The 27,827-nt window shown below is 38.6% G+C and overlaps 1 protein-coding gene across 1 annotated transcript in view; it reads left to right on the forward strand.

The window, feature by feature from the left end:
- The window catches only part of SPIDR (scaffold protein involved in DNA repair), a 195,726-nt gene that overhangs the window by 36,156 nt on the left and 131,743 nt on the right, over positions 1–27,827 (forward strand). The window contains exons 6-7 of the mRNA XM_041412567.1: positions 16,555–16,811; positions 25,956–26,056. Of these exons, the coding sequence (XP_041268501.1) occupies positions 16,555–16,811; positions 25,956–26,056 (358 nt within the window). The remainder of the gene's footprint in view (positions 1–16,554; positions 16,812–25,955; positions 26,057–27,827) is intronic.

The following is a 27,827-nucleotide window of genomic DNA, read 5'->3' on the forward strand; positions in this document are numbered from 1 at the left end:
CTTTGTAAAAATGTGCAGACAACTCATTCAGCACAACTGTTGATGGCTTGGCCTTGAGCTCAGTTGGTGGAGCTGCTTCTGCCTGGCTGCCAAAATAATGTGTGTGATGTAATTGTGCCAAGCCCATACTATCACAGTATTAAAGCAAAACTGTCTGTGAACTGGGCACATTCCCAGTTACATTCAGGTACAGTAACAAGGTAAATGGAAAGGTTCTGCCAGTACTGTATATATGTAGAGTTACAGCTTGAAGTGGGTGTTTTGTGGCAAAAATGGCAATGTGTGTTTTGCTGAGAAGGTAGAGAACAAAGTCTTTGCTCAGTGCCAGGTGTTGTCTCTTTTACTAAATGACCCTACAAGGATGCCCCTCTCCCTAGCTGCAGAGGAGCATTACAAGCTGCAGAGGAAAGACGTAAGAATGGTTACAAAGAACATATTAAAAACCCATCCAGCTCACTGCCCTGTCTGTGCTTGAGGCCAGATGCCCACAATGTGGACACTGGGTATAAGCATAGGTTAAGCTGAAAGGATTAACTGGCTAAATAAGAATACCAGTTGCTTTGTTGCTGGCTGAATATGAAATAATCCCTGATCTTCAGTGGAAACTAGATATTTGAATGCTAGAAAGCTCTGAGTGTTTTTTGTTCTTTTGGGGTTTTTTTTTGCTTGGAGACATATTCTTGAGATACTTATATAGTCCTAAACTGAGCTTGTTTATGTGGTTGCATGCAATTTCTTTATGCAACCTTCCCAAGCCCTTCCTGCTTTCCGAAGTTTTTGGAACAGTTAGTTAATTCTAACTCTTCATCTTCCTCTTTGACTGAAATTTGCAATTTCCTTTCGAGAAACAACTTCCTATTGAGTACTAACTTATCTGACCACTTTGATGTATTTGAAGTATTTTTTTGAAGTCTGAAGGCATTGCAAAATCCAGTGTTGTCTTCACAGCTTGAATTTCTGCACTGTCTGAATTGAGGAAGTACAGAAGTGGATAGGAGCTCATCTAACAAATGAAAACACAATTAAATTGTGCCCGATCGTGCAGTGTCATTGTAAATTCCAAACGGTGGTAATCGAAACCTGGTTAGGCAGCTCAAGAGGACTGAATTGTCACATTTTTGCTGTGATCAGCGTTGGCTTTGAGAGATTTGGGAGTTGTATGGATTTCCAAAAAACACTGCAGCCTATTTGGAGGCAGATGCAGAAATGGGCTGGTTTCTGCGGTGCAGCCCATCATCATGCCAGAGCTACAGGAATCTAAGTCCTGGCCTGCAAAATAGCCATTAAACTTCAATTTAGATGCCTGTGTTCTATATACAATAAACAGATGAGCTTAAGTGCTAAATACCAGGATTCCCAGCTACTGTCTTTCTGACCAAGGAACACTTAAGCTCCCTGGTGTTCCTGCACTTTATCTAATGCCTGTTTGATGTGGAGCAGGGACTGAAGCTCTTCAAGATCCTTTGGATCTTGTGGGGTTTTTTTCTGCAGTGATACAGCCTTCGAGGGAGAGGTAGAAATTACCTCCTCGTTGCTTTGTTTGGTGGATTGAGAACTTTACTGAGAGGAAGGGATTTGAATTCTCTTAATATAGAGATTGTCTTGTTAGAGTTGGGGCTTCTCCGTTGCTTAGGCTGAAATGCCTGGAGTGTTATGGAAGAGCTGTGTTTGCTGTTGTGGGTGTGCTTCCCAGTGCAAGCAATGCATGTACAGCATGCTGTGAGTGGAAATCCCTGCAGAGCATAAACTCACACCTACTGAATCAACTGTACAGGCTTAGGTACAGAAGTACCAGCTTTGTACTCACAGGTTTATATGTGACATAAACCACGAGTCTGCAGAGTTGCAATGCATCTGCTTATGTCTGAATGGACTGACCTCTTGGACTTTGATGTCTAAATGCCATCAAAACTCCTCTTGGAGCCTGAGTCTTAGCTTCTATAGCTGAAGATAATCTTACATATTTGCATGCATAGAACATTTTTAATGTTTTCTTTTAATTGTCATCTCCCTGAAGTTATCCAAGTGATACCAGTCTGCTGTTTTGAAGAGGCAACCAGTTAAGTGAGGACTTTCAAAGGTCCTTTAAATTTGAATGTGTGCTTATGCTGATTTTAAATATAAATGCTTTCTGTTCTGCTTCCCTCAGCCCTAAATGCTAACAGTGCTCAGTGTTTTTACATGGGAGTCGGTGTCTAGCACCTGTGCAAAATATATTTCAGAACAGAGTTGCCAGAAACAGTTGAGAATCACTTGTGAAAAATTTCTCTTAAAGAACATGTCCCCAAACCACAGGAGATGCTAAACTGAGTCTTTAACGTCAGGCTTTCTGACTCAGTCCTGCACTTACAACACACCACTAGATGATGACATTTTATTGTGAAGGTTCACCAGTTCAGGCAGCACTTCATAAACATCATCTGCTTTTTAAAGTAGATCCTTGGCTTTCTATTACAGCTATTGTTTCCGCTTCTGTATCTGAAACAGGGAATTCCCCAGATTTCTCCCAAGAGCTTTTTTTTTTTTTTTTATTTTGTAATTCTGGGCTGTATTCTCTCCCTGGAAATCTTCTGGTTTCATTTTATTTCATCCATCACAAGCAAAGTCTTATGGTGGCAGTTGCCATCTACATCTACAGAAAATTATTTAAATTATTTCCTCTGCTTCCACCAATGTGGTTTTATATGTTGTCTGTCAAACTATTTCAGACATCCTCTGTGCTTCTTTGTGCCAGGGGTGTATCCATAGGGAAGCCACATTTGTGCACCTGGTCTTCAGAGTCTTGGCCATGATATGTGGTAGTAGTGTAAGACCTAGAAAACCCATGAGCATAAATCCAGTGGTGTTGCTATCATAGCAAACCTGATTTATATGCTTTCTGAATCCCCTCCCTGCACTGTGCTTTTTGAATGGCTGTCAAATGAAATAGAGGAGCTTTTTTGATCTCTGCCTGTTTTTCCTGGACTACTATACTTGCTAGGACTTGAATAAGGTATTGCTTTAATGCTGTCCAAATTCTAGTTTATCAGTATAGTATTACTTGAAACCACAGAACTAATTATGATATTGACCTTAAGTTTTGAGATTTTGAGTATAAGAAAGCATTGCTGCTTTTGCTCCCTATTTTTGTGCAATATGTTTCTGTAATCCTTCAGATGTAAAGATTGCTGTCATGAAATTCCTGCAAATATTTTTTATATATTTGGAACCAATTTCTAGAGGATGTATCCATGTGTAAGTGGGTTGTGAAAGGATGTGAAGTTCAGTTTTGGGGCAAGGAGGAGTGGGTATGTAGGTGATGCATCTGCTTTTGACATATGGTCATGTTTTCTTTTCTGTTTAGTAAAATTTATCTGGGATTATTGCAGCCTTACATAGAAGAAGTTAGTGAAGATAGCTGAAGTTTCTATTCTGCAAAAAGTGGAGTGAATTAAGGAACCTTTTTATAGCCAGACTACTTATTAGGCAGAATAAGCAAACAAGTTAACATTAGGTGCATAGAAGTTCACAGAGAATCCTGTAACTGGGGAGAAAAGTATGTGACATTTCCTAAATGGAAATTTCCTAAATGCAAAATGACAGGTTTATTTAAATATAAACAAACAAATATAATTGCTCGTGTGTAGGATGTAGTGCATTTACATGGGGTTTTTTTCACTGTGGTGTTACAGAGTGTGGGTGACTTGTTAAATTCAATTTTTAATTTCTTAATAGCTTTCTCCTTAAGAAGTGGTTGTCTTGTTAGGTAGTCTAAATGTAATTGTACAGTTTTGCTATTTTACATAGGGTAAGTTTTCTGTTCCTTCAATAACTGCATTCCAGGAGCAATACTACTTCTACTTGGCTGTAGTGATGCAGTTTTGAAGGACTTGTGTTGAGAGTAAAATGAAAAGAAAAAAATAAAATCACTTATTTGATGCTCTTCTTGAAAATTTACACAAATGGTCGAGTTTTGATCAGGAAAGTTAATTCTTCCTCCCTTCTAAGTGATTAGTCCATAACAGAATCAGTTGGCTTTTGGCAGTTTGGAGGGAAAATGCATTTAGCGTGTCTTAGGTTTCCAAGTGTAAATTTGGGTGTACCAGATGTCAATAAAAAATGTCAAAAGGATTTTTATCCTGAACTCTTGGTATGTGTTAAAGTTACATTAATGGTCTGAATTGTAGTAGCTCCAGTGTAAAACCGGGAGTCAGTATTTTGAATATCAAGGGTTTAATTGATGCACTTGTGATTGTATTTTCGCATTATTTTGACATGAGTGTGAAACTGAGAAGTAATCTTTTCTGCAAGAATATTCAAATGCTTGTCTGAATCCTGAAAATATATTTCCCTTTATGCCTAGACTAAATCATCTTGCACCATTATATGACACAGCTGTGTTTGTTCTTATTCTGACTTTTCTTAACTAATTTTTTTGCTTTATTTTAATAACATAATTAGTTTTAATGAATTGGTAACTGTAGAACACAGTGTGATACCCACCTTTCCTCTGATATCTAAGAACTTGTTTTCACTTTGGCTCTCCATATGTGAGATGATAGATTGATAGATTTGTGTAGATACTGTCCTAGAACTGAAAGGAAAATACTGTGTGAGTTGTAGTCTAAATCATTAAAACATCAATATAGATAAGCTGATTAGGCCTTTGACAAGTAGAAAGCAACATCTTGATCCACTGCCTTTCTGCTGTATTTTGTACCCTGAAGAATTACCCTAGACACATGTGAAATTTTTGAGATTTTGAAAGACACATTTATTTTTTATTATTGTTATCATTATTATTGTTTTTATTCAAGCCATGTCTGCTGCAATGTCTCGCCCATTTTTCTGACCGAAGTGAAATTACTGTTGTTGTGAACTGGGGAATGCAGATGATCCAGGCAGCAATTTAGTTTACTCTATGCAGGAGTATCTCTTTGCTGTTTGGGAGTGGGAGATACAAAATCATGCAGTGTTTTAGTTACTATAGACCCTGATGACCACTTGTTGCTGTTGAAGTAATATGAGTCCATGCTGTATTGTTCTCTAGACTAAGAAAAGAACTTCTGATTAAAATACTTGCCACTAAGACAAGCACAAAATTGATACAGTGGGTGCCAAAATTTGCACTTCTGCATTTAGGCAATAAAGCTGCCTGTCACACAATTCCTAAAAATGGTGCAGCCGGATGCCCAGAACAGCCTGAGCACTTCTTCAAAGCTGCTGTCACTGTCCCTATCCTTTCCAAATTTGGGTTTTTTCGCTTCCCCTGTCCCAAATTTTCAGTGCAGAGCACAGCTCCCAGAGCTTGCTGGTGTTTGAGAGTTAACTGCTGTTTAATGAAAAGTGTTCTTCTTTTTCTTACTTTTAGTACAAACTTTGGGCTTGGGTTTGTGATATTTTTACTTGCTTTATCAAACATTTGCAAGTTTTTGATCGGAATGCTAATAAGTCACTTCCAAGTTCAAGAGAAGAAGATTTGCAAGACTTTTTAAAAAATCTTGCTGGCTGCAGAGTTCAGTCTGAAGGACAAACATCACATGAGCATTTTTACTTTGGGAAGAGGAAAATGAGGAGAATGTTTAATTTAATAGTATCTTAAAGGACAAATTTCTAAATGCTCTTTGAGATGTTGAACTAACTTCTATGATTTTAGCATTATCTTGTCAGCTTTGAGCTTCTCTTATATTGTAAAAAAAGGGACACACACATCGCACACGTGAATTTTGCATTCTCCATGTGTAAATACACATTGACACATGCTAACAGAATAGAAAAGAAAATGACAGTTATCCATTATTTTTCCCCCTCCCTTTCTGAAGCATTGCTTTAAGAATGGAAGTGAAATTGTACCATCATAATCTCTCAGTCTTGTTTGAGATAGTGGAGGCATGAATCCAAAAGTTATTGGTGACTGCCTTGGATACCAGTCAACTATTGCTTTTTCAAGTATGTTAAAGTATGCAGACATGCACTGAGAGTCTTTTTTTCCTCTTTGCCTGTAATTGAGAAGAATTAACCTTAATTCTTCTTAATCATACTGCTTTATGGAAGCTTTATAATCCTTATAAGGAAATGCTTAATACAAATTATAGGTGTTTGTATTTCAAGGCTCCTTTCTTTACAAGTTCTCCGTGTCAGCTGCTAGCCTGTTCTTAGAAAATTACACTCTATTGAGTTTAGTTGTGTAAGGATTGTGTTTGATTACTGGGACATTTCAAGTGTATCTTCCTGATAAATTTCTGTGTGTGCTTATTTTCTGCAAAAGTTTTCAATATCTGTGATTGTCTCCATGGGTCCTACAATGTTATATTATACCCATATTATGGCAGTCATGTCATTGAATGAAATGTAACACACCTATATTACAGCACAGAGATTTTTATTCTAATTTAGATCTCAAAGGAGTTTTAAAGTCTGTGCTTTGAAATCTTTTTATGTACTGTGAACAATCAGCACAGCTAAATGTGTCAAGACAGTATTGTAGCATTTAGCAATTTTGACTCTCTATAAAGTGTGTAATTGCAGCAACATTACAATTTTAAATTATAATGCCTTACCCAATTGATGGTTACTTTATTTTCCTTCTGTTCCCCCAAACTTTAGGCACATGATCTAAAAGAAAATCTGTAAACTTCGTGTTGGGCTTCATTTTCTTTGTTCTTTATCCAAATAGAATTAATTTTAGCTGAGTACATTTAATGTATTTTTCAAAGTAGTTTCACTATTTGGTGTCCTTTGGCTTACTTGGAAAAGCAGTTAAATGAGTTTTCTGTTTCTTTAGCCTGCATGTAGGTGCTCTCATCAATGTTAGAAATCAGTTTAGGTGAAGGTGGCGCTTTTGAGTGCGTGCACATGCTGTCATCACTGACAGTATTTCAGACGTGGTAAGACATTTCCTGCCCCGAAATGTTTGCCATTTGAAATAGTTTTAACAGTGCAAAACCACAAAATTATCTAGAAAAGGTAGGCTGTGGAAGGACTTCTGGAGAGGAGGGAAAGGGTTGAAAGAAGCTGGAAATGAAGAGGAGGGAAGAAATGAAGGGACTATTTTAGGCTTTGGGGGCAGTTCCACTGGAGTTGTGAAGCAATAAATGGGGCAAAGGGAAGCACAGTCAAGTGAGAAGAATGTGGAGTGAGTGGGAGTAGAAGAAAATGAATGTAATGTGCTGCACTGCCTGGCAGCCTGGTGTCTCCTTAAGCTGCCAGTGCTGCAGCCATGAATGCTGGCACTGCTGCAGCTGGAAGTGCAGAATCTCAATTTCAAGATGTTTCTGTGTGTCCCTGTGGATATTGTCAACAAAAATTTTTCCACTAAGTGCTGAGCATTATTGCAGAAATTATGCCTGTATTGCGTTTGTGTTATACCGCACTGTGCCACTTGTGTTTCCATTCTCTCTCATTTTCTTTTTTCTTTCCTTTTATGACAAGTGCTTTTCTAAGGGTTTTCACAGGAAACTGCAGATCAACCAAAGAGATCAATCAGTGTGAATAATTTGTACTTTACTGAATACCTGCGTGCAATCCTTCATTTAGCTGATTATTCTAGAATTGCTGCCTTTAATCTCAAAAATAACATGTTTGCAGTTATCATCTACTTTTGGAAAGAATAATATGAAAGATTTGAAAGTCTTTGTTCTCTGTTGTATCTATACAGTGACATTGCTGTGAGAAGCATTTTCTTTTTTAGAAACAACTTTTTAAAAAGCTTGCAAGATGGTTATACAGTTCATAACTGTATTGGTTAAAGATAAGAGAGAAGCAATTTTATAAGGAAATATTTAATTTGCTTGTACCAAATGATCTATTTGGAGAAAAAAACACCAAACTTTTGAGACCTATAGAAGGCCTTAGTGCTAAATGCTTGTCTGCTTTCCCAGATTTATATCTGTTTGTCTAGTAAAAGATATTACCTCCCATTGCAAGTATTTGTTCTCTCTGAAGGCTTGGGTTGAAACAAAACTGTTGCTTGAAGATGGAAATGTATTTCCTCCTTTAACAGTACCTACTGAATCCTGCAGGTGTTTAGTCTAGATGCTTTAGGATTTAGTTAATAAATAATAATTTGGCTTTTAATCATGCCTTTCAGTTGAGCCCTCTTGTTACAGCCAAACTTTAACCGGGATGGTTACCATAACATCACCTAAACCAGAGACAATAAAACTGAGGTTTCATGGCACGGATCCACTAACTTTAATAAATGAAACTGAGTGAATAACTATAAACAAAGAATGTGAAAGTAGGTTATCAAACCATGTGATAGCATCTGTTCCTTGGAAACATGAAAGTAACTATTTCTGTGTCAAGAACGAAACCCTGTTTAAGTGGTATTATAAGCTGACTGCAATTTTCCTGTGTGCCCAAACTTCAGTGTATAATGTTGAGGCTTCTGTGCGAAATGATGTAATTATCTGCATGCCCTATCAGAGTCAGGTATTTATATTTGAAAGTCTAGGTCTCTGTCATCTGAAGGATCCTTATCAAGATGAGAGCTCAACTGCGTGGGATAATATGCAGTTGCTTGAGAGGAGACCTGGTTCTGTCCCTGAATAGTTTGCAAGATGCAACACGTGAAGTGGCGTCTCCCCCTTCCCCCCTTTTTTTTTTTTTTTTTTTTTTTTTTGAAGAAGGGAATGGAGAGCAAGGGTTATGGTAATTCACTTGAATGTAATGTTGGCTAACAGTATGCACAAATTGTCCGAACTGTCTCTAACAGCCAGTCATTTTCCCTGAAAGAAAATGAAGATGTCCTTGTATGATGGAAAAAAACATTAGACAAAGCAGGCAAAGCACTTGTAGGTTGTCCATGTTAGCATTTTTCAGCATTATTTGGTCTGTTAGAAGTTGGCTATTACTCTGATTGCAGACTGATGGTGAGATCAGTGGTACTGAGATAATATTAGGAAGTGATAGATTGAATTCTTAATGCTAAAGAAGTCAAATAATCTGCTAAAACAATGCTTTTAAGAGATGCAGCTGCAGTGCAAATGCTACAGGTGCCAAGATTGCAGCAGGGTCTATACTCTATAGAGTACAAGTCAGTGTCCCTTAACTAATGTTGAGTAATCTTGTTTTGTGCTCATTTTGCACTGTAGCAGCTCACTGTCCCCTACTATTCTGTCCTGTCCTTGTGCACACCAAACAGTTTTGTTCAGTCTTGCCTTTGGGATCACTATTTAATACAGAGCACCCTCAGAAATAAATAGTGCTTCTTCTTGCTTTCCAGCCCGATTTTGTGTAAAAAGGTACTTGGGCTGAGACGAGAGCCTCACCTGTTTCGGTCGGCTGATCCATGCCTCAGAACAACCTGTTCTGGGAGAGGCAGGCTGGAACAGCTTGTGGATGTATCTCCAGAGGTATAGCCTGCTTAACCTGTTTGCCTTGTGAAAGCTGAGGTTTCTGCTCAGGATTAGAAGTTACGGCTTCGATTTCATCTTTCTTACCACTTGTGCATTCTTTACCTAGCTTAAAAAAAAAAAGTCAGTAAATACCATCTTTGCATTAGGTCTATTAAAAATCTGGTTTGTTGTAATTTTAATTACTCTTCTCCCGAAGTTCTTCTTTTGAAGATCAGATTTTCATGCTGATTTTTGTGTGTCTGTGCAAAATCTTATTTTGAGGTTATTTTTTCGGTTCTTGTTTTCTACAATGATTAGTGCTACATGCAGGGTACTGCCTGCCAGTGGTGTATGTGTACAGGATTGTGTGTGAGAGAGCTCAAACCAAACAAAACCACACACCTCTCCCCTGACAAAAAAGAATGCACAGCCAAACATACTGCATGCAAGCATAATCGTCACCTCATTTTCCACTTCAAGGCAGTGTGATCTAAACAAGATATGGGAACTGATAAATGATGATACAAGTTATTTATTTTGTTAATTATTATTTCATGTGTGATATAAACCACCATTTTGTGGGTTTATGTACTGTGCTTCAACTTCCTCACTCTGTGAAGTGGAAGTGGGAGTTTTCCTGTCCCTCTACAACTTTCTTTTTCAAAAATGATGCAGGAAGCCCAACATCAGATAATTGGCTCTTGGATCTGACAGCAGCCATACCACTCCATTAATTTCTGCAGAGTTCCATCAAAGGCCTTTCAACTCCTTCAGTGTATGAAGGCATCTCTGAAACTGGCCCATTTGCCTTTCTTTTGATAACAGCTACTGGTATTTTTCCTTTGGGTTGAATCCTACTTTTGGGGTTACCTTTTAAGACAGTAGCTAATGCAGCTGTATTTTGACAGGGCTTAAAGAAGAAATAGTGTCAGACATGGGTAAGACTTCTCCAGGATCTCTTCAAAGGGAAGCCCAGCAGTGGTGTGTAGGGTTTGGTAGCTGACCTGCTTCCTCCAGAGATAATCGTGAATCAATTTCCTTTACGATAGGAAGCTCTGGGCTGCTGGATGCAATGAATCCTTTTTGATTAGTCATAGAAGAGAAGTCCTAACCACTTGTTTAAAGGTCTCAAAACACCATTAAAGAGGAGATGAGGGTGCAGTCTGTGACCAAATTCTGCTTTGAATAATTACAGTGCTGCTGCCTACACTTCTCCTCCATATTCAAGTAGATACCACATTCTTCTTTGCTACTTGGCATAAATGATTTTGTGTGCTAATAACTACTGCATTCCAGCCCTGGGGTGGTGGCAGCTGGGAGACAGCAAAAATCATTCCCATGTCTGTGTGAAGGCAGATGTTGCTGAAGTTTAGTGGTGACCAAGCAGGGAGATAGAAACTTGGTGGTGCTTGCTCTTGGAGAATCCCAGAGATTCTCCAAGTGTTCAAGGTGGCTGTCCCGGTGCTTGAGGAGCACATGGCTCTGTTCCTGTAATGGCAGCCACAAAGTGCTAATGTGTGTGGAGCAGGACATGTCATTTCCTAGTGCACTGAACCAACACCACTGATAAATATTTAGGACAGATCAGATGGTCTGAGTGCATGTGCTGGGGAGGAATGCAGTACTTGGCTAAACAACCAGGCATTATCTGAGATTCATTTTAAATATGTGCTGTCTCTGTAATAACACTGGGTGGTTGTTCCAGATACAAAATTTCAGTTAATCTGCTGTGTCAGTTTGGGCTTGCAAGTCCAAAAATACCTTATTAGTGATTTATGTCTTTCATTGTTCTTTTTTTTTCATATGATTATCTCTGCCCACGCACTGCTACCTAATCTTGTATTTTTGCCTGCTGTTCCTGTGGTTATTCCATGAGAAGAAGGCTTGGTGTCACCCACAGAGCAGCACATGCCTAACTCTGCACTTCAACATAAAGTTTCTTGTATGAAGGAATATTTATCTCTCTAGAGTGAAAGTAGCTAGCTTACCAAGAACCAAATTATTTCTCAAGCTACTAGGAAAGTATATTTGGCATAGACTTCAGTGCTTCAGTTAAAGCTTCAGAAAACAGAGAGCTTTGAAGAGAACTGCAAGCTTTAAATCCTTTGTATCTTTAATTATCTTTGTAGAGCTGAATAATATCCTGTACTATCTGTGTGCACAATGCTTGAATTAATTTTATGTTGATTAATTAAGGGAAAACTTATTTTCTTTTACCTTTACCCTACTCTCTGTAATCCTGCAAGCCAGCTTCTGGTGGAGTTAGCTTCGAGCATTCATTAGCATAGCCTGGGCCTTTGACATACTGCACTGGTGATTTATGCTTGTGAATATTCATTGTGCTAAATCCAGTGGCTTTTCTGCTCACTCTTGCTTTTTTAGAGAGTACCACGCAAGATACAAAGTCTGCTTAGAACCCATAACCAGCTGCCTGGGGTAGAAGTTGGCTGCATTTGAATCTCTTTGCAGGCATAACAGCAAAGTACCTGCAGTGCAAGTGCAGGGAAGACTAGATAAAAGAAAAGGCAGTAGGATAGTCACCTGAGTTCACTGTGTGTTTGTTAATACTGGTCAGCTTCCACCATCCTGAGAGCTGTCATGAGAGGGCAAATAGGGGAAATGCAGATCAAGTCTGAAAAACATGAGGGAATCACGAAAGGGAAAAAGACAGTCCGTGAAAGAACAGGCAGGGGTAAGAGAAAATGCTTCCAGAACCAGAGGCAAAGATACGTGAATGAAAAGTGAGAAGGAGATGCCACAAGATTAATTTTACTCTGTATGTACAGTGATCAGAGTCTGAAACTCTGAAATAGTGTTTCTGCTTCTGGCATAACTTGGCTCTGTGACCTTGAGAAAGCCTGGTTCCCTAAGGGTGCTCTGAGAAACCCTGTTAGTTTTGCCTTTTGAGCGAGGCTATGGTAGGATAATAGGAGGGAAGAATTTTATATTACTTAGGGAAGGAAATGACAGACTAAGTGACCTCCATCTGCAAAAAGTTACATCAATGTCTACATAGAATTTGATACCCATTTTTCGTCTCTAAGACATACTGCAGCATGCTGAAGTATCTTTTTTTCAGCTGATAAACTTGTTGATAGTATCTGTGAACTTTTATTGAGCATCTTATCTGCAAAGTATCTTCATATCTGCTGGGAAATATTTACAATATTAACTGAATGTATGCAACTGAACAAATGAAAGTGTTTAATGAATACAAAGGTGAGGTGTGCATACTGATGTTTTTCTGCAGAAATCACTGAGTGATGTATCTTGGGAGGAGAGACAAGGGAGATGAGAAAGCTGCACAACTGCTCATCACCTTGCCTCTGATTAGCAATCAGTGAGAACCTTTTTTAAAAAATACAGATTTATTAATTTTGATAGGGTTGATCTGTTATCTTTCTTTTTGTACAAAAAGCTTTATAAAGTTCTGCTTTCTATGCTAAAGCTGGAAACTTCAAATGCAAATGTAACACTTCTCATGTTAACTTACTGCCATAATTTTATTGATAAGAAATATCGAGTGCTTATTAAACTCATCAACTACAGATGTTGCTTGCTTCCATCACTATTGAAGTGAAAAGGTGATTTCTTCAGACCTTTTAGAAGCAACCATTGTGCAGATTGCCAAGGTACTGCCAGAGAACTCACGGGGTGTTCAAGGTGAAGCAAGAGGTAGCTGAAGCAAATCTCTTGAGGATCAGGGAGGGAGTACTTGGTCACAGAAGTAACAGCATGGTATCTTCTGTGCTGCATGTGTGTAAAAATCTATGTGCTTATGGAATGCCATCTTCATTCCACTGAGTCAAGAGTCTTGTCTTCAAACAATTTGGGTTAGGATTTTAGAATTTCTGTGGTTGTTTTTTTGGTATTTTTTTGTTCTTAGTGAATGCAAATCGACACGGGTAAACATACATTCTTTAGCAATCTTAACTGCTTAGTTGGGAAGGTATTTGCTGTTTCTCATTTTGATTTCTAATTTTGCACATGTACTCTTTGTTAACTAGTACCTGTGAGTGCTGTCAAAAATACATAATGAATTAATTAATCTTGAAAGCTCTTTCTTTTTTGATGCATTTTGATTAAAAAATGCTTAACCTTAAAATATTGGGTTCTGGATGCTCCAATACAGTACTCGATGACTTCTTTCCTTTCCTGTAGTCAAATCTTGACAGAAAAAAATGGCAATAGTCTGTGCATTTCTACTTGTCGTTTTCCCTTAATAGAAAGAGCCATAAAAGAGGAGCATTTATAGTTTTTCAGATGATACAGTCACAGAGAAAATAGATTTATTTTAAAATCAAACAAAATTAACTCTATTTATTGTTTTAGTGATAAAAATTGAGGTCAACCCCTGAAATTTTTTTTTCAGTCAGACCCTGGATATGGACAAATGTCTGGCATGATATAAAAGAGGGTGTTGTGGAAAGGCCATCATTGGAAATATACCTGTACCTTAGTAAACAGTCTACTACAGAGTATTTGGAGGTATTGGGATATATGGGAGACAGATATGAAAATCCCCTGGATTGGGAATGATTACATTAGGATCAGGGGTCAGAGGAAGAAATTGAGGTGGGGAAACTGAGCCTGTGTGTAGTGGGAAGCATTGTACTTCCAGCCACTGTAACCAAAATTACTGAATTTCAAAATAATAAGTCATGTAGGAAAACAGTTTTAATTTGACAATTCTTTGTGCTCTTCTGAAACTCTAATGATATTACTGGGGTTACTATTAAAAAAATTCAACAAAATAACAACAAAACTCTTAAAAATTCTTCTTCGTGATGTTTAAGATATTGATAAAAAAGAACAATTTCTTCACTATTTATCAATGATTGTTTTAAAGTGAATCAAATAAATGATTTTTTGCCAGCTTTCCCCTACCATATTGTTGGTAGGTTTGCCAGCTTATTTACTGGATACTTGAAAAATCATGTTTGATGTGTGTTTTGAAAATATTTTTCCCTTTAGACTAGAATTCTGATGATGGATACAGTTTAAAAATGTACAGAATTGGAGGGTTAAGTTTTTGTTCTTTGTTTTTCTTCTCCATTTTTACAGTTTCCTCTTTTAAGAAAAATTTCCAACTGACCAATTAAAAAACTATCAACAACAACAACAAAAAAAAACAAACACTAACAAGCAAACAAAACAAAAACCCCAAAGTATGGTTTCCTTGGGGAAGTTCAGTCTAAACAAGTACACAGTAATAAATATTAGCAGAAATTATTTATTAGACAACCTTTAGTCAGGAAAGCTTCTTAACACTTAAAGTCAGTGGGATTATAATGTGCTTACTTGAAGCACTTCCCAAGGGCTTTTCTCATTTGCGTTTCACTTGCTCAGAGAACTTCAGGTTCACATCCTTTTTTTTTTTAGGTGCAGTGGCTATTTGAGAAAAATTAAAGCATTCCTAAAGCAAGTGAATGCATTGGAATGGTGTTTTAAGAATGAAGTGCTTGCTTACTGCTTTCAGAGTCTTTGAAATCTTTTATTTCTGGCTCATTTCCAGTATGGAAGGAGTTTGTTTTCAGAGAAATATTGTTGCCAAGGGACAGATGTTGACTGTGTTGTGTTTAAAGCAGACTGATATTAATTACATTCTTTTAGCTATTCTACTTCTCTGGATAACTTTAAAAGGTCCTTCCAATTTCCAGAGTACTTAGGTAAGCTCTCAGAACATGAACACAGTGTCTCGGCATTTACATGAAAAATGTATCAGAGAACTGGCAAGAGCTGAACTTATTTTTGTGCACAGTTGGGAAATGCTTATTTTCAGATGATTACACTAATTAATAACATGGAACAGCTTTAGCGAATTTAGTGAATGCTGTGATTTCCCTTCCTTTCCTCTTTTGCCTTTCAAGTATTTATCTGAGCCAGTTGTCAAACAACCTGTGTGGAGCACTACTTACTGCATTTTACCATAGGAATGGGGAAAATTTTTTCTGTTATTGAGGCAGCATGATCTGGAGCAATGTCAGCCTTTGGGGTTTCCCAGTTTCCCTCTGATAAGGCAAAGTTAATGTTTTGTGTTTGGAGTTTTGATTCTTTCAAGGATCCATCTGAGTAACTTAACTTGCCTTGTCTACAGTTTTATGCCAGCTTACTTGAGCTGGCCTGGTGTTGGTGGTCCCAGTGACAGGACTGTCACTGCCCGACCAGAACCTGCAGACAGTGTTGGTTTGGTTGTTTTGGGTTTTTTTCAATTAGCTCCTGAAGACTGAACCCAGCTCATGTTTCTTAGTCCTCTGCCTATTTCAGTGGTTTAGATCATTTTGTTCTGTTCTTGGTAAAATGTCAGTTTCCAAGTATTTTTGCTTAATACTCAGTACTTGAAGAAACACTGGGTCAAGAGAACATAATGCATGTAACAGCTGTGCAGAGCCCACCTTAGGGAGCCAACCCAGTAGCCTTAACCTGCTTCTGCAGGAGCACTAGAGGAGAGTAAAATAAGCTCAGCCAAAGCGGGTGAATTTTCCCCCCAGCCCTTTTCTCAGCCTTCCATGTCTCTGCAGAGTTGTTTTTTCTGCCTTCTCATCCCTCCCTCAGTGGGATGAGTTCCGTGTGTCCTTTGAGTTTCTGGTAGAAGAGCTCCAGCGAGGTTCTGTGGGGCTGAACTCCAGCCCTGCTGGCTCCCAGCCCTGACTGCTGACCAGTGATCCATCCTCCTTGGAGCTACCTGGAGACAGCCCAACAGCTTAGGCTCAACTTCTGAAACCTTCCTGGGAAGCTGTAGGCCTGCTGGATGTGGATGAAGGCTGCTTTAGTGCTCAAAATCATGTTTTAACAAAAGGTTACATACTTGTTCCCAGCTACAAGCTGTCAGTAGAGGCATGTGTTTCTTCCTTCCATTCAGACTATGACCTTCCTGTTCAATATAAAAGCTCTCTTTCTTTCAGTTGCCCGTCATGATCCCTGTCACTCATTAGTCTCTGCTTCCCTCAAAATTTGCCTTAGATAAAAACATTAGCCTAATTCTCCAGACCTAGTTATTTAAAAAACCTAAATGTTACTAATATCAGTTGTCCCCGAGGAGATGATCCTTATATTCAGAAGTTGATGTTGACTCACAAAAGATTAATGTACATTTACAGTGAAGTTGTCCAAGTTGTGTTAATAAATTGGCACAAATTCAATTTGTGGGTTACTGGGTAACATAAAACTGCCTACATAAAGCTATACCACCTCATTAGCATTCTGTTCAAATAGCTTTTTGTCTTTATTCGTTTAGGCCATTTCGACAGAAATATCTGAGTACTCCTCCGATAATGACAGCAAGGGAGAAGGAGAGGCGACCCTGGCAATCACTACTCCAGGATCCAGTAAGGGATTACAGCCAGGGTCAGGAGGGGACACGGGGGATGTCACAGCACGGCCGGCCAGCGAGTGGCTGAGGTCAGCACAGGCCCTTCTCCACACCCCGGGGAAGCAGGTGGGAAAGACCCCCAGAGCCCCCGCCGAGTCTGCCAAGAAGAGGAAGCTACTGAGGTAAATAAGCTGTCCACCTTAAGGAATTCTTTTTGGTTGTTTATTCTTAAATTATAAGTAAAACAATACCTGCCAATGTGTTGGAGTGTGTTTCAAGGGTAAACATTTTAGAGATGCAAATATGAAAAACTTAAAGAATGTCATTTATCTGTAAACAAGCAAAAAAGGCAAGAAAGAATAAATTTTAAATCTCTGGTGAAAGCTCTCAATCTTGAACGAAGTGATTGGTTTTTGCACTTCCAAAATGGCTTACAGGTGTGTGAGCAGACATACTTCTATTCTAGCTTCTAATCATTTCATTGCTTTGTGCCTCTCAAAAAAGTCTGCAAAAATGCTGTACCTCAGGTTTTAGGATTTTTTTTTGTCCTCTCCAGATTTGTCAGTGCAAAATTATCCAAAATAATGTAGGAAAGGGTGGATGAACAACAGTTCTGAAGAGCATAGGACAGAGCGTTATGTAGGCAGTGGGAGGATGTATTCCTAAGGTGAAATTTCAATGTCTGTGACAAAGTTAAATACATTAGAAAAATATGTAACTGCTGAAAGAAAGTAGCCTGAGATGGAGCAGTTGAAACCTGATGTTCTAGCTAATTACAGTGCAGAAATGGTCACTTCCTATATTGAATTAATGAAAGTTATGTTAACTTAAATGGTGTATGTAAAGATGTGCCTCAAGCTGTGGAGACCACAATTACAAATGGTGCTGCTCTACATCCCTATTGTTGTTTTAACAATCTGCTTCTCTTACAGCTGAATTTATGTACAGTAATCAATCAATTACTTAAAAATTAAATATTCACTTAATAGGCATACCATATTTTTCTCTGAAATATTCTTGGCTATTTCAGAATGCTCTCTGAGGAAACAGGTTTGGAAGTCCTAATTACTGAGGATGTCTATACTTAAAAGTGCTTTGCTTGTGCAATCAAGCTTTATTTCTTGTCACTTTAGAAAACATGCATACACAGCTGTACTAGGTCAGACCAAAGCTGTAACCCCCAAAAATGCCTTATAGTGGCCAAAAGCAAGTATGTGTGAATGTAATAAAAACAAGACAAGTGTACAGTGGTATTTTGCCCAGGTGCTCTTCCAGCTTTAAGCAATTCCTGAGCTGTTTGTTACCATTAGTGGGTTTGTCTTTTTCTAAATTCCAGCTTCACTTTATGACCTTTACTATCAACAGTCTAAATGAAAAAAATGTTTCATGGGAAAGATACTCTGACACAAGTGTATAAGAGAATAGATTGCTTTGAAAACAAACAAAACAACAGGACCAAACAATCCACAATTATATAGAATGTAATCTGTCTGGAGTGGCCAGAGGAACAGAGCTTACAGGGTTTTTTACCTTCCATCCTGTGGTTCCACTTTGGATTCCTTTGGGAACAGGGAAGCAGGCAGGAAATTCCTTAGTTATGAGTGTTGTTTGTCTAGTTATTTTGCTCATCCAGGTAATTGTCATCTTTTCACTCTTCCTGTTCAGGGCATTAATTCCATGTGTCTCTCCCATCCTTCCTTTTACTGCTGACAGAGTACATTTTCATTGGTGTGATAACATTGGATGTAGGTTTGCATCCTCAGTAGGAAATCCACAGGTTTTCAGTGCTGTGTATTGGAGGCCAGTTCAGTGAAAGGTTTGTCAGCTTCTTGATTGATCGAGTGACAATCCCTTCTTTGGTTGAATAGCTAAAAGCTGTAAAGCAGTTGTGGCCTTGTCATTTCTCCTTCCTTCCTACCTCTGCTGCAGATCAAGGCCACTGCAGAAAGAGCAGTGAACAGGGGAATCATCCTGAAGCTGGATCTGGCTGTGAGCTCCCAGGCAGATGGACCATTTGGAACTGCTCAGTAGGTGGAAGAGAGCCACAAGTCTCTGCTTAGCTGGGCTCTCTTTCTCCAGGCCAGTGCCTAGGGAAGCATGGGCTGAGCAGAGATGGTGCAGGTGTAGAGCTGCCATCTTCCTGTGGGAATTCCTCTGCAGTAGGTTCAACTCCAAATCCAGACTGTGTTTTGTATGCCTCTTTCGTGGAGGAGTCCTTATGTAGGTAGAGTCGGTCTCCTCCCATTTTGTTTCCCCTTTAAAGAAAATAGGAAATATTTCTATTTTTACATCTCTTTGCTATTTGACATGCGTAAATCTATCTTCAAAAGTATATTCAAAATCTTGCTTCAAAAGTAGAATATTTTCAAGAAATTTTAGCTTATATTTTCTGTAGACATCTTAGTCATTCTGCAATTTGCATTTTTATTTGCATTGCCTGATTGGAGCTATGCCTCTGTTACATCAATGGGTACATTTTTCTGTGCAACTTCAAAGAAACCCCCCTAAAATATCCCCTCTAAACCCCCAAATCCCAAGCAAAATGAAACCAAACAAAGAAAAGAGTCTTAACAGTCTCTGGAAAAATTCAGATAAATTCCTTTCTACTGTCCTCTCTTCCTGGAAACCTCCTGGTGCTGAAATGGAAAAGGGTGGTTGCCTGGATGAGAGAAAAGAGTATTGTTTATTTGACCCTATTACAGATGCAGTTGTCATACACCAAAAAAACTGAGATGCAACCAAAGCAACAGAAATCTTCAGATGTAAACTAATTGTGGATGATTAAAATAAATTTTTATGATCCTAGCATTGGAAATTTGACTGTAAATTCAACACCCTTGAGTGTAAATAAAAGGAGAAGCCCATCTATGTCCCCAAATCAACACGCACAATATACAGTGCTGCTGCTGATGAGCCAGATTTGAAGGGGCATGTTGCAATTCTCCTCTGTTAGGGGTTAAGTAGGGTTTTGGAAAACAATTGATGTCTGAAGACAAGGATGATGTGGTGAAAGCAATTTCTCCCCCACCATACCTACTGCCAGCTTCTCTTATGTTTTCTTGTATCCCTGTAATGTTAGTTTTTGTTTTCAAAAGTGTCCTAAGTAAAGATTATTCTTCTTTCTGCCATGGTCCCTAGGGGAGAGCAGGCAGTCTGAAGGTGAGGCTTGTCCTTCATGGTGTTGGTGGTTCTGAAGAGCTGTGCCGTAGGAGATGCCAGTTTGTCACACTGAAATCAAAGCAGATCATCTCTTGCTCACAGCCATCAATGGCACTGCTCGGGACATCCTCCCCTTAAACACTGGTATTATATGGCTGTGTAGTTGCCCTCCTCTATTTAACAAGACTGTTGATGGATGCAGTAGGAATACATAATTTTCCCAGGCGCACTGCCAGATCCATGGCCTTGGACTGCACCTGTGAGCTACTTAGTGAGTTGAGAATTAGGTGCTGCTAGTAGTACCTGGTACTGAGATGAAGCGCCGTGGTGATCAGGTCAAGAGGAGTTTGGTTTGCATGCTCCTGCCCTTTTTCCATCCCAAAGCTTCAGTTTCTCGTCTTGAGTCAGCACTTCATGGGAAAATTATGGAAATTATTTGTAAACCTGAAAGGAGGGAGTGTATATTGCAAAGACCAGTTTTCAAGAAGGTCTTCTTGTTACATTTGAAATCCATGTTAATGCTATGGGAAATGTCTAAACTGTTTTAGTTCCAATTCTTTCAAAGTTTCTGTGTGAAAGAACAGAGAAATGTAAAGTATTGCAAGTTTTAACATTTATTACACGGATTAAATAAATAACTGCGTTGATTCAGTATTTGTAGAAAAGAAAACTCAAAATGCATATACTCAGCTTCTCTTGTCTGCAAGTAAACCTTTCTTAAATGTTTTCTGAGTTGTTTACTTTTTCTGTTAAGATTTTATTTCCATCAGAAAAAAAAGTCTGAGGTTAGTGTAGGAAATAAATATCTGAAGTTATAAAATGTTAACTCTACGTCTAAATCTGTCATGTTGCAAGAGCATATAGTTGTGAAGAATAAGCTTTTTATTTGGTTTTTTAAATACTTGAGTGGCTGTTTATAGTTCAATAGAAACAGGATTTCCCAAGATTTTATTTTAAATTATCTTATATCTGCCGGTATGCAGACCACATACAAATCTGATCAGCTAAAATTAACTTTCGTTATCAAAAGAGGAGAAAATTACAGAATGTCCTGGTACTATGTGCAGTAAAATGAAACCCAGTTGTCACATGAGGCCAACTGAGGTCTTGAAAATAAAGGAAATTGCCAAGGGAAGAGGGAGCTGGCACAAATGAAGCAGAATTTTACTCTAAAATTGGGACTGTTCCTTCTTACATGCATCCACAAGTGGCATGAGGGTGTAACAACAACAGACTAGCCATTTGGACAGTCATGTTCTTATGCTAATTTCTTTTAACTATTTCTATAACTAACTTTTCTTTGCTAGTGAATTTCTTGTTGGATTAGGAAAATATAAATGAAAGAATATCATGGCTGCAGTACAGATGTACCAACTTGTCATCACTGTCAGTGTACACAGTAAAATTTTTTTGCCCTTAGAGAAAGTTAAAATGTATTTTCTCTTTTAGAAAGTGTGGGTGGTTTCACTGGGCCAAATGTTTGGTGCTAATGGGGAAAGAAAGTGCCATGTTTGTCGTTGGTCACAGCCAGCACAGCTTCATGGGGGAGAAGTCCTGCTTGTAAAACCCTTCTGTGACAGGCTAGCCCACCTAACTGATCTAGGAAAGCCAGTAGATGTGATCTTTTTGGACTTCAAAAGCAAAACTTTTGGTACTGTCTCTCACATTACCCTCCAGACCAAATGTTCAGCACACAGCTGGATAACCATGCTCAGTGATGGGTGAGCATCTGGCTCACAGATTGGTTGGGCACAAAGGGTTACAGTGGATGGGGTGACATCAGGCTGGGTCTGGTCACTAGTGGGGCTCTGCAGGGCTCCATCCTCAGCCCAGTTCTCTTCAACATCTTCATGAAGCACTGGGATGCAGTACTCAAAGGATAGTAAGTGAATTTCCCAGTGACACTAAATTAGGGAGTGCTGTCAACTCTCTTGAGGGCAGAGAGGCCCTGCAGAGAGACCTTGACAAATGAGAGCACTGGGCAATCACGAACTGCACAAAGTTTAACAAGGGCAAGTGCCAGATTCTGCACCTGGGACAGGGCAATCCTGGTTCTGTACAGACTGGGGAATGGCTTACTGGAAGGCAGGGCAGCAGAAAGGGACCTGGGGGTCCTGTTCACTGGCAATTTGAACATGAGTCAGTGGGGCCTTTTTTGCTTCTTTAGCAAGTGCCCCATGGAGTGGAAAGGAGTCTAAAGGAACAGCTGAGTGTCAGTTACTTCACCAGTTAATGCGAAAGTAGGAGAGAAGATGGAAATTGTCCAATCTTGAGATGGGGATATATATGTGCTTTGAATTATATGAAGTCCTGTATATACAAGGAGACAACTCAGTACAAGGAGACAACTCAGTAAAGAGTGTTGACTTCAAGTTAAGTCTGTAAAGGAGTAAACTTGGATAAATAGAGGGTCATTTTTGGTAAGTGCCCTGCTGAATGAAAACCTTACTAAATAAACACTTAAACCTTACTAAATAAAAATGAGATCTCTAACACTTCAGAAAGATTGAAAATTACTTTTCAAAGCACAGCAGACTCACTAATGCTCTTTTGTTGTTGATTTCTATTAACCTCATTGGAGCTGGGAAATAGGAACCAGCCTGGAAGTCACAGATCAGGCTCAGTATTACTTTTTGGTCATAACTGTCACAAAACTCCTCAGTCTTGCTAAATTTTGTGGGTAGGGCAACTACCAGAACCTGAGCTGTTGTACAGGATGCTGATCTTTCTTACGGTCATCAAAGCTGTTTTTCATGTGGGTATTGTTGGACATAGACAGTAAAGGCAATGTGTTGTTTTAAATAGAGTATTTCAACAAGCTCAGATTTAGTATGGAAATAGGACATGAATTGCTGCTTTTAAATCTGACTTCAGGGAATTAAAGGAACAAAATAGTTGCACTGGAAGTTTTGTGATTAAAAATAAACAGGTTGTGGGCAGTGGAGATTGTATCTGAGCAGCTTGATTTCACCAAACAGCCTTTGCATTAACAATTTGCCAAATGTGTTCAATTTGCTCATATTAAAACATTTAGGGGGCAAGTTTGAAGTGCTGGTCAGGAAAGTATACATCCTAAACTAGTTTTTATTATTTCAATAAAATAGTTTGTTAATTCCCATGGTTACAGAATTGATACTGTAGTAATCAAAATATATTTGCCAATTACCCCGCAGAAGCTGGCTTACCTCTTACTGCCCAGCCAGGAGTGACTCTGAATAGTTTACAGTATGACACAGTCCATGTATGAGTGTTTTACAGTGTGGGCACCTGTACTGTTTTGGAAGGAATGAGTAGTTTTCAAATGCTGTTGTCAGCAAATCTGTTACTTTGTGTACCAGAAATCACGTTTTCCTTTGTTTTATGTGTTTGAGCTACAAAGGGGGTTGACCTGCTGGGTTGCAGTGGTCTTTAACCTCCTTTGTTTCTACCTTTTTAAAAGAAACAAACCATAAAGTACCAACTGTTGCTCTGGCCATACAAAGTCTTTTTGTTCATGGCATGTCCTTGAACTGTGTTTTCTAATTTCATGAGCTATGAAACAGTATAAAAACAACATTTCTGATGACCAGCTGAGAGCCTCTCATAAATGCATTCTTAGTTATATTTTATGTTCTGCAACCAAGCAGATGCAAAATGCTTTATGGTGTTTTCTGTTTAAGCTATTTTTAACCACATTTGGAATGTGAGTGGAAGGATGATGGTTAATAAATATCAGTGCACTTAGCACAGAGGGCTACTAAGGAAAGTCAGAGTTTTATTTTTCATGGACCTTTGTGATAACTGGTATCCTAATGCAGTCATGGTCAGCAAATTAGTAATGAAATTGTGAGCATCATTGGAACCTTCTTGGTAGTCATATCAGGCCTAAAACAGGAATGATGTCTTGCTGTTGAGTGGAGTAGCCATGGAATCAGAAACTTGCTTCCTTTCCTTCATGCTACAAGGCACTCCTGCCATAGGTGTAACAGTAGTGGGCTTGCAGAAGAGTAGGAACTGATTCACTGGACACAACCATAGCCCTGTTCAGGAAAAAAGGGGGAAATTAAGCCAATAATAGCTGCTCTCTTCTGCTGGTACTTTAAGGCTTTCTTGTGATTTGAACAAATAAAATACATTCCTCTGACTGGCATCTGTGGAGGGAATGAAGTAGGAGAACACTCATGTTGAACAGTTTTCTTTCAGCAAAACAAGTGTTTGAGCTATTAACTGTGTAGTGTATTGCTCCAGGCTGACCACGTAGTGCAGATGCAGACTCACACATGCAAGTCTTTTAAACAAGCAATCTGAAAATGCATTTTACTGCTGCATTTTTAAGCCTAGCTGAGCTGGCATCCACCAATTCCAGCATGGCTCATGTAGGCCACCAGCCAAGATGAATTACAACTGCATCTGAGAATGGTTCCCTGATAAGAAGAGAAACTGGGTCTGTAGAGCTGTTTGCCCACAAGTGTTCTGGTGTGGTGTGCTTCAGTGCTCAAGTTTGGGGGGAAATGTAGATGAACACAGTGTTATCAGCAGAGTAGGTTATCCTGTATGAAGTTTTGTGCTTGGCTGTGCTGCTCTTGGAACCAAAGCTTCCTTTGCACTTCTGTATTAGTTGCCAGTCTTTAAGTCCTTGCTGAAACCAGGATTAAACAAGGTTGTTAAGCTTACTTGGAACTTCAATGAAGCCCAGTATTTTCTAAGCATTTTTGTTTGTTTTCCTTCTTAATATAGCATGGTTCATAGCTTGTTAAGTCTGGGTTCTCTATTTTGAGGCTTTGGGGATTTTCTTCCTCTGAGTTTCTTTTGTCTCTGCCTGACACTGGCCATAGAGATGTAGCAATGTAAACTGCAAAACTTCTATAGGTAATTTTGGCTTAAATAAGGCTCTGTAGTTCAGAGTTCATTCTGTGATCTACTACTTAGATGTTTAGCCACTGCATCTGAAAATTCTTCTGATGCTTATAATTTTGTAAAGGATATAGTTGTTAATTAAAAATTCAGCTGACACTGCTGACTACTTTTTATGTAATGTGTTGACTTGTCTGTAGACGAAATTGCTTAATAACTGGTAACTAAAAAGAGATTTTTTTATTTTTTTTTACAACTCACCTGAAGTCCTGCTTAGCCTCTTTAGCTCCTTCTCAGTTTCCATATGTGTGTGTCTTCCCAGTTTCACATTCATTATCTGAGCCTTACCAAGCTATTTGTCTTCTTTAACTAAACCAAAAAATGTTCATCATGCACATAAGCAGTCATAAGGTGGTTGTATGCTATCTCTGTTGATTCCTAAACCAGTTTAACTCAAGGACGCATTTCACCTTGGTAGAAATCCTTATTAATATTTTCAGTAGTACTTGTGGAGAAACTTTACACTGCAACAAAAGAATGAAGGTCTTTATGCAAATAACTTCTTTGAAGCCAAAGAAAAATGCTCAAACACTCCCACAGTAGTCCAGAGCTCTTTGTAGTAGCCCAAAGACAGCTTCCAACACATACATCTTCTTGTTCTTAAAAGTGAGAAATTATATCTTCTGGCTTTGAATCCAAGGGTAGGAATTGCTTTAGTGTTACCTTAAGTGTATTTGTGCTAGATGCCACTCCTCTGCTCCTCACCTTGGGAATGCTAAATTAATTTCATCTTGGAGAGTGTTCAGACCACTGAAACTGCACACTTGACCCAGCTTGTGAAATGAATCATAGGGTCAAGTATGGGTAAAAGAATATTTTTGTGATCACTCCTTGCCAACAGACAAACAAATCTGTGAGGGAAAAGAAAACCCAACCTGTTATAACTAGTGGTTACACTGGTTTGTTTTGAATTTGCAACTGTCTCTGGTTTCTAATAGGATCTGTTCATAAGTGCAAGGGAAAGTTAGAAACCATTTTTTACACTCCTCATACTGGAGACAGGACTGAAAACATGAAGAGTTTGAATACCCAGATACTGAAAACGTTTTGTTGTGTGTATTGACCCTAGATGTATGTTTTGTTGGGAGTTACTCCGTGGGAAAACTCAAAATTTGGAGAACTAATCTACAAAACATGGTTTTACTGTATGATTCTGTTTCTAAGGGTCAAAGCATACATACATATATATACATATACATCTGTCCTGTGGCTTGTCATTTGGCCAACCAAATACTGATTCCTGGCAAAACTGAGCATTCCTTTATTCTCTGCAGAGGCGGGCTAGCTGAAAGGTTGTGTCGGCTCCAGAACAGAGAAAGATCTGCCATTAGCTTTTGGAGGCATCAGTGTCTTTCAGATGATAAAATCCCCTCAGGTAAGAAGCATAACACAATACCACTGTGAAAGTATTATACCTACATGTATGTATCTATGGCCTATGTAGGGGGAAAAGTGAAGTTTATATTATTTGCTGGTCTTTCCTGACTTAGGTTTAATGTTATAGTGATGGTCTTCTAAGCTAATAATTGCATTTCTGGTAAATATGAAGGTTTCTAATGACTCAGTCATCATTTCAATGTATAAGGTAAAGGATAAATTTTAAGTAGCCTCCATCTAAGTTCTTCACAGCTTCTTGATATCCAGCAACACATGGAAAAATAGTGTTTTCAGCAGGTTGTAGGACAATTAAAGTTTTAATTTATGGGTGCTCAGATTTTTTTTGTGTTTTTTTTTCCTTTCTTCATAATCAACCTTTACTCTTGTTCTTTTTGCTATGTGATCACTTCTTGACAACAAATAGACAAATGGATAAGTGCTGAAATTGTAAGTGGCACTAAGTGTGACCAAAAAGTGCACAACTATGAAATGAGTGTGAAGCATAACTGCAGTGTGCACATCACTTAAAAGGAAACAGTGGGAGTCATGCAAATTAGTTACTGGTGACTGATAGCACCACCTTTCAGTAGTGCTTCTTGAGAGGTAATGGATTTATAGAGTTTAAGTATTAAGAAGTTTTTAATCAGTTTCTGTGTGTGTGACTATAGTCTACAAAATGTCAATAATTTATTCTGTATTAAGCCGACTGCTTGTTTTTGAGCATATATTGACTTGCATTTATTTTTCAGAAAGTCTTCTGGTCTTAATTTGAAAACACATGGATAAGTGAATCTATCATTTACTTGGAGAGTTTGTCCCCAGTTCTACTCCCAAATTTTTAAAGGTGGTTTTTCTTCCAAATCTGAATTTGTCTGGCTTCAGTTTCCCTCTTTTGTTTCTTGTTTCTCCCTTAAAGAGCTCTTTAGTATGTGACATTTTCCCTGTCTGGCTCTTACATAGCAAAACCTCTGCTGCCTCCCAATTTTCATAAACTGAACAGACTGAGCTGTTTAAGGGTCTCTAAAGCATTTTTATCAGTGTTCAAGTGACTTTCATGGTTTTTTACTGTACCTCTTGAACTTTACAGAAGGGTCTTAAGAACAAAGATAGCAATTCTCTGTGTTCTTCATACAATACATAGCAATTCCGTGTGTTTAGTCTCATTAAAATCATTGGCCAGGTCCAGTTCACTTCTCAGCCTCCAGGATATTCAAGGCCTGTGATAAGTGTTTGAGTCTGGTTTGGCTTTGCTCACAGCACAGTACTGGGACTTCACCTCAAACTGATTGTCCAATATGATTTTGTAACCTTTACAGCTATTTTTTTTTCTGAGATGCTGTTTCCCACTCTCCAGCTACTCTTTCTGTTTCTTCTGCCTAAACACAGGGAAGCATTTGTGCTGTATCGTGGCTGATTTTACTTAAGTAGTGCAGCTAATGATGCTGTTCAGATCACTGTATAGCAAAAGCCTGTCCTCTTTTAGTCACAAATTTTCTTGAGTTTGTGGTATTCATAGTTATGTCACTGATGAAACAATAGCATGAGTGTTTGCTTGTAAGTCCTGCTGGAACTGCTGTTACTCAGTTGTAATTCTCCACTGGTAAAAAGCTCTAACTGTAATTCACAAAGTTAGCTCTCAGGATTTTAATTTTTTTTTCATTCCACTCAAAGGGTACATTACTCATAGTGAAAATGGTTGATTTTTCATAAGAAGGTTGTATGATTTAAAGTTACACCCAAACTGTTGGCTAAAGCTTGGTCTCAGTTTC

The sequence above is a fragment of the Onychostruthus taczanowskii genome, unplaced genomic scaffold (assembly GCF_017590055.1).
Source record: "Onychostruthus taczanowskii isolate IOZ18803 unplaced genomic scaffold, ASM1759005v1 scaffold4, whole genome shotgun sequence".
Lineage (NCBI taxonomy): Eukaryota > Metazoa > Chordata > Aves > Passeriformes > Passeridae > Onychostruthus > Onychostruthus taczanowskii.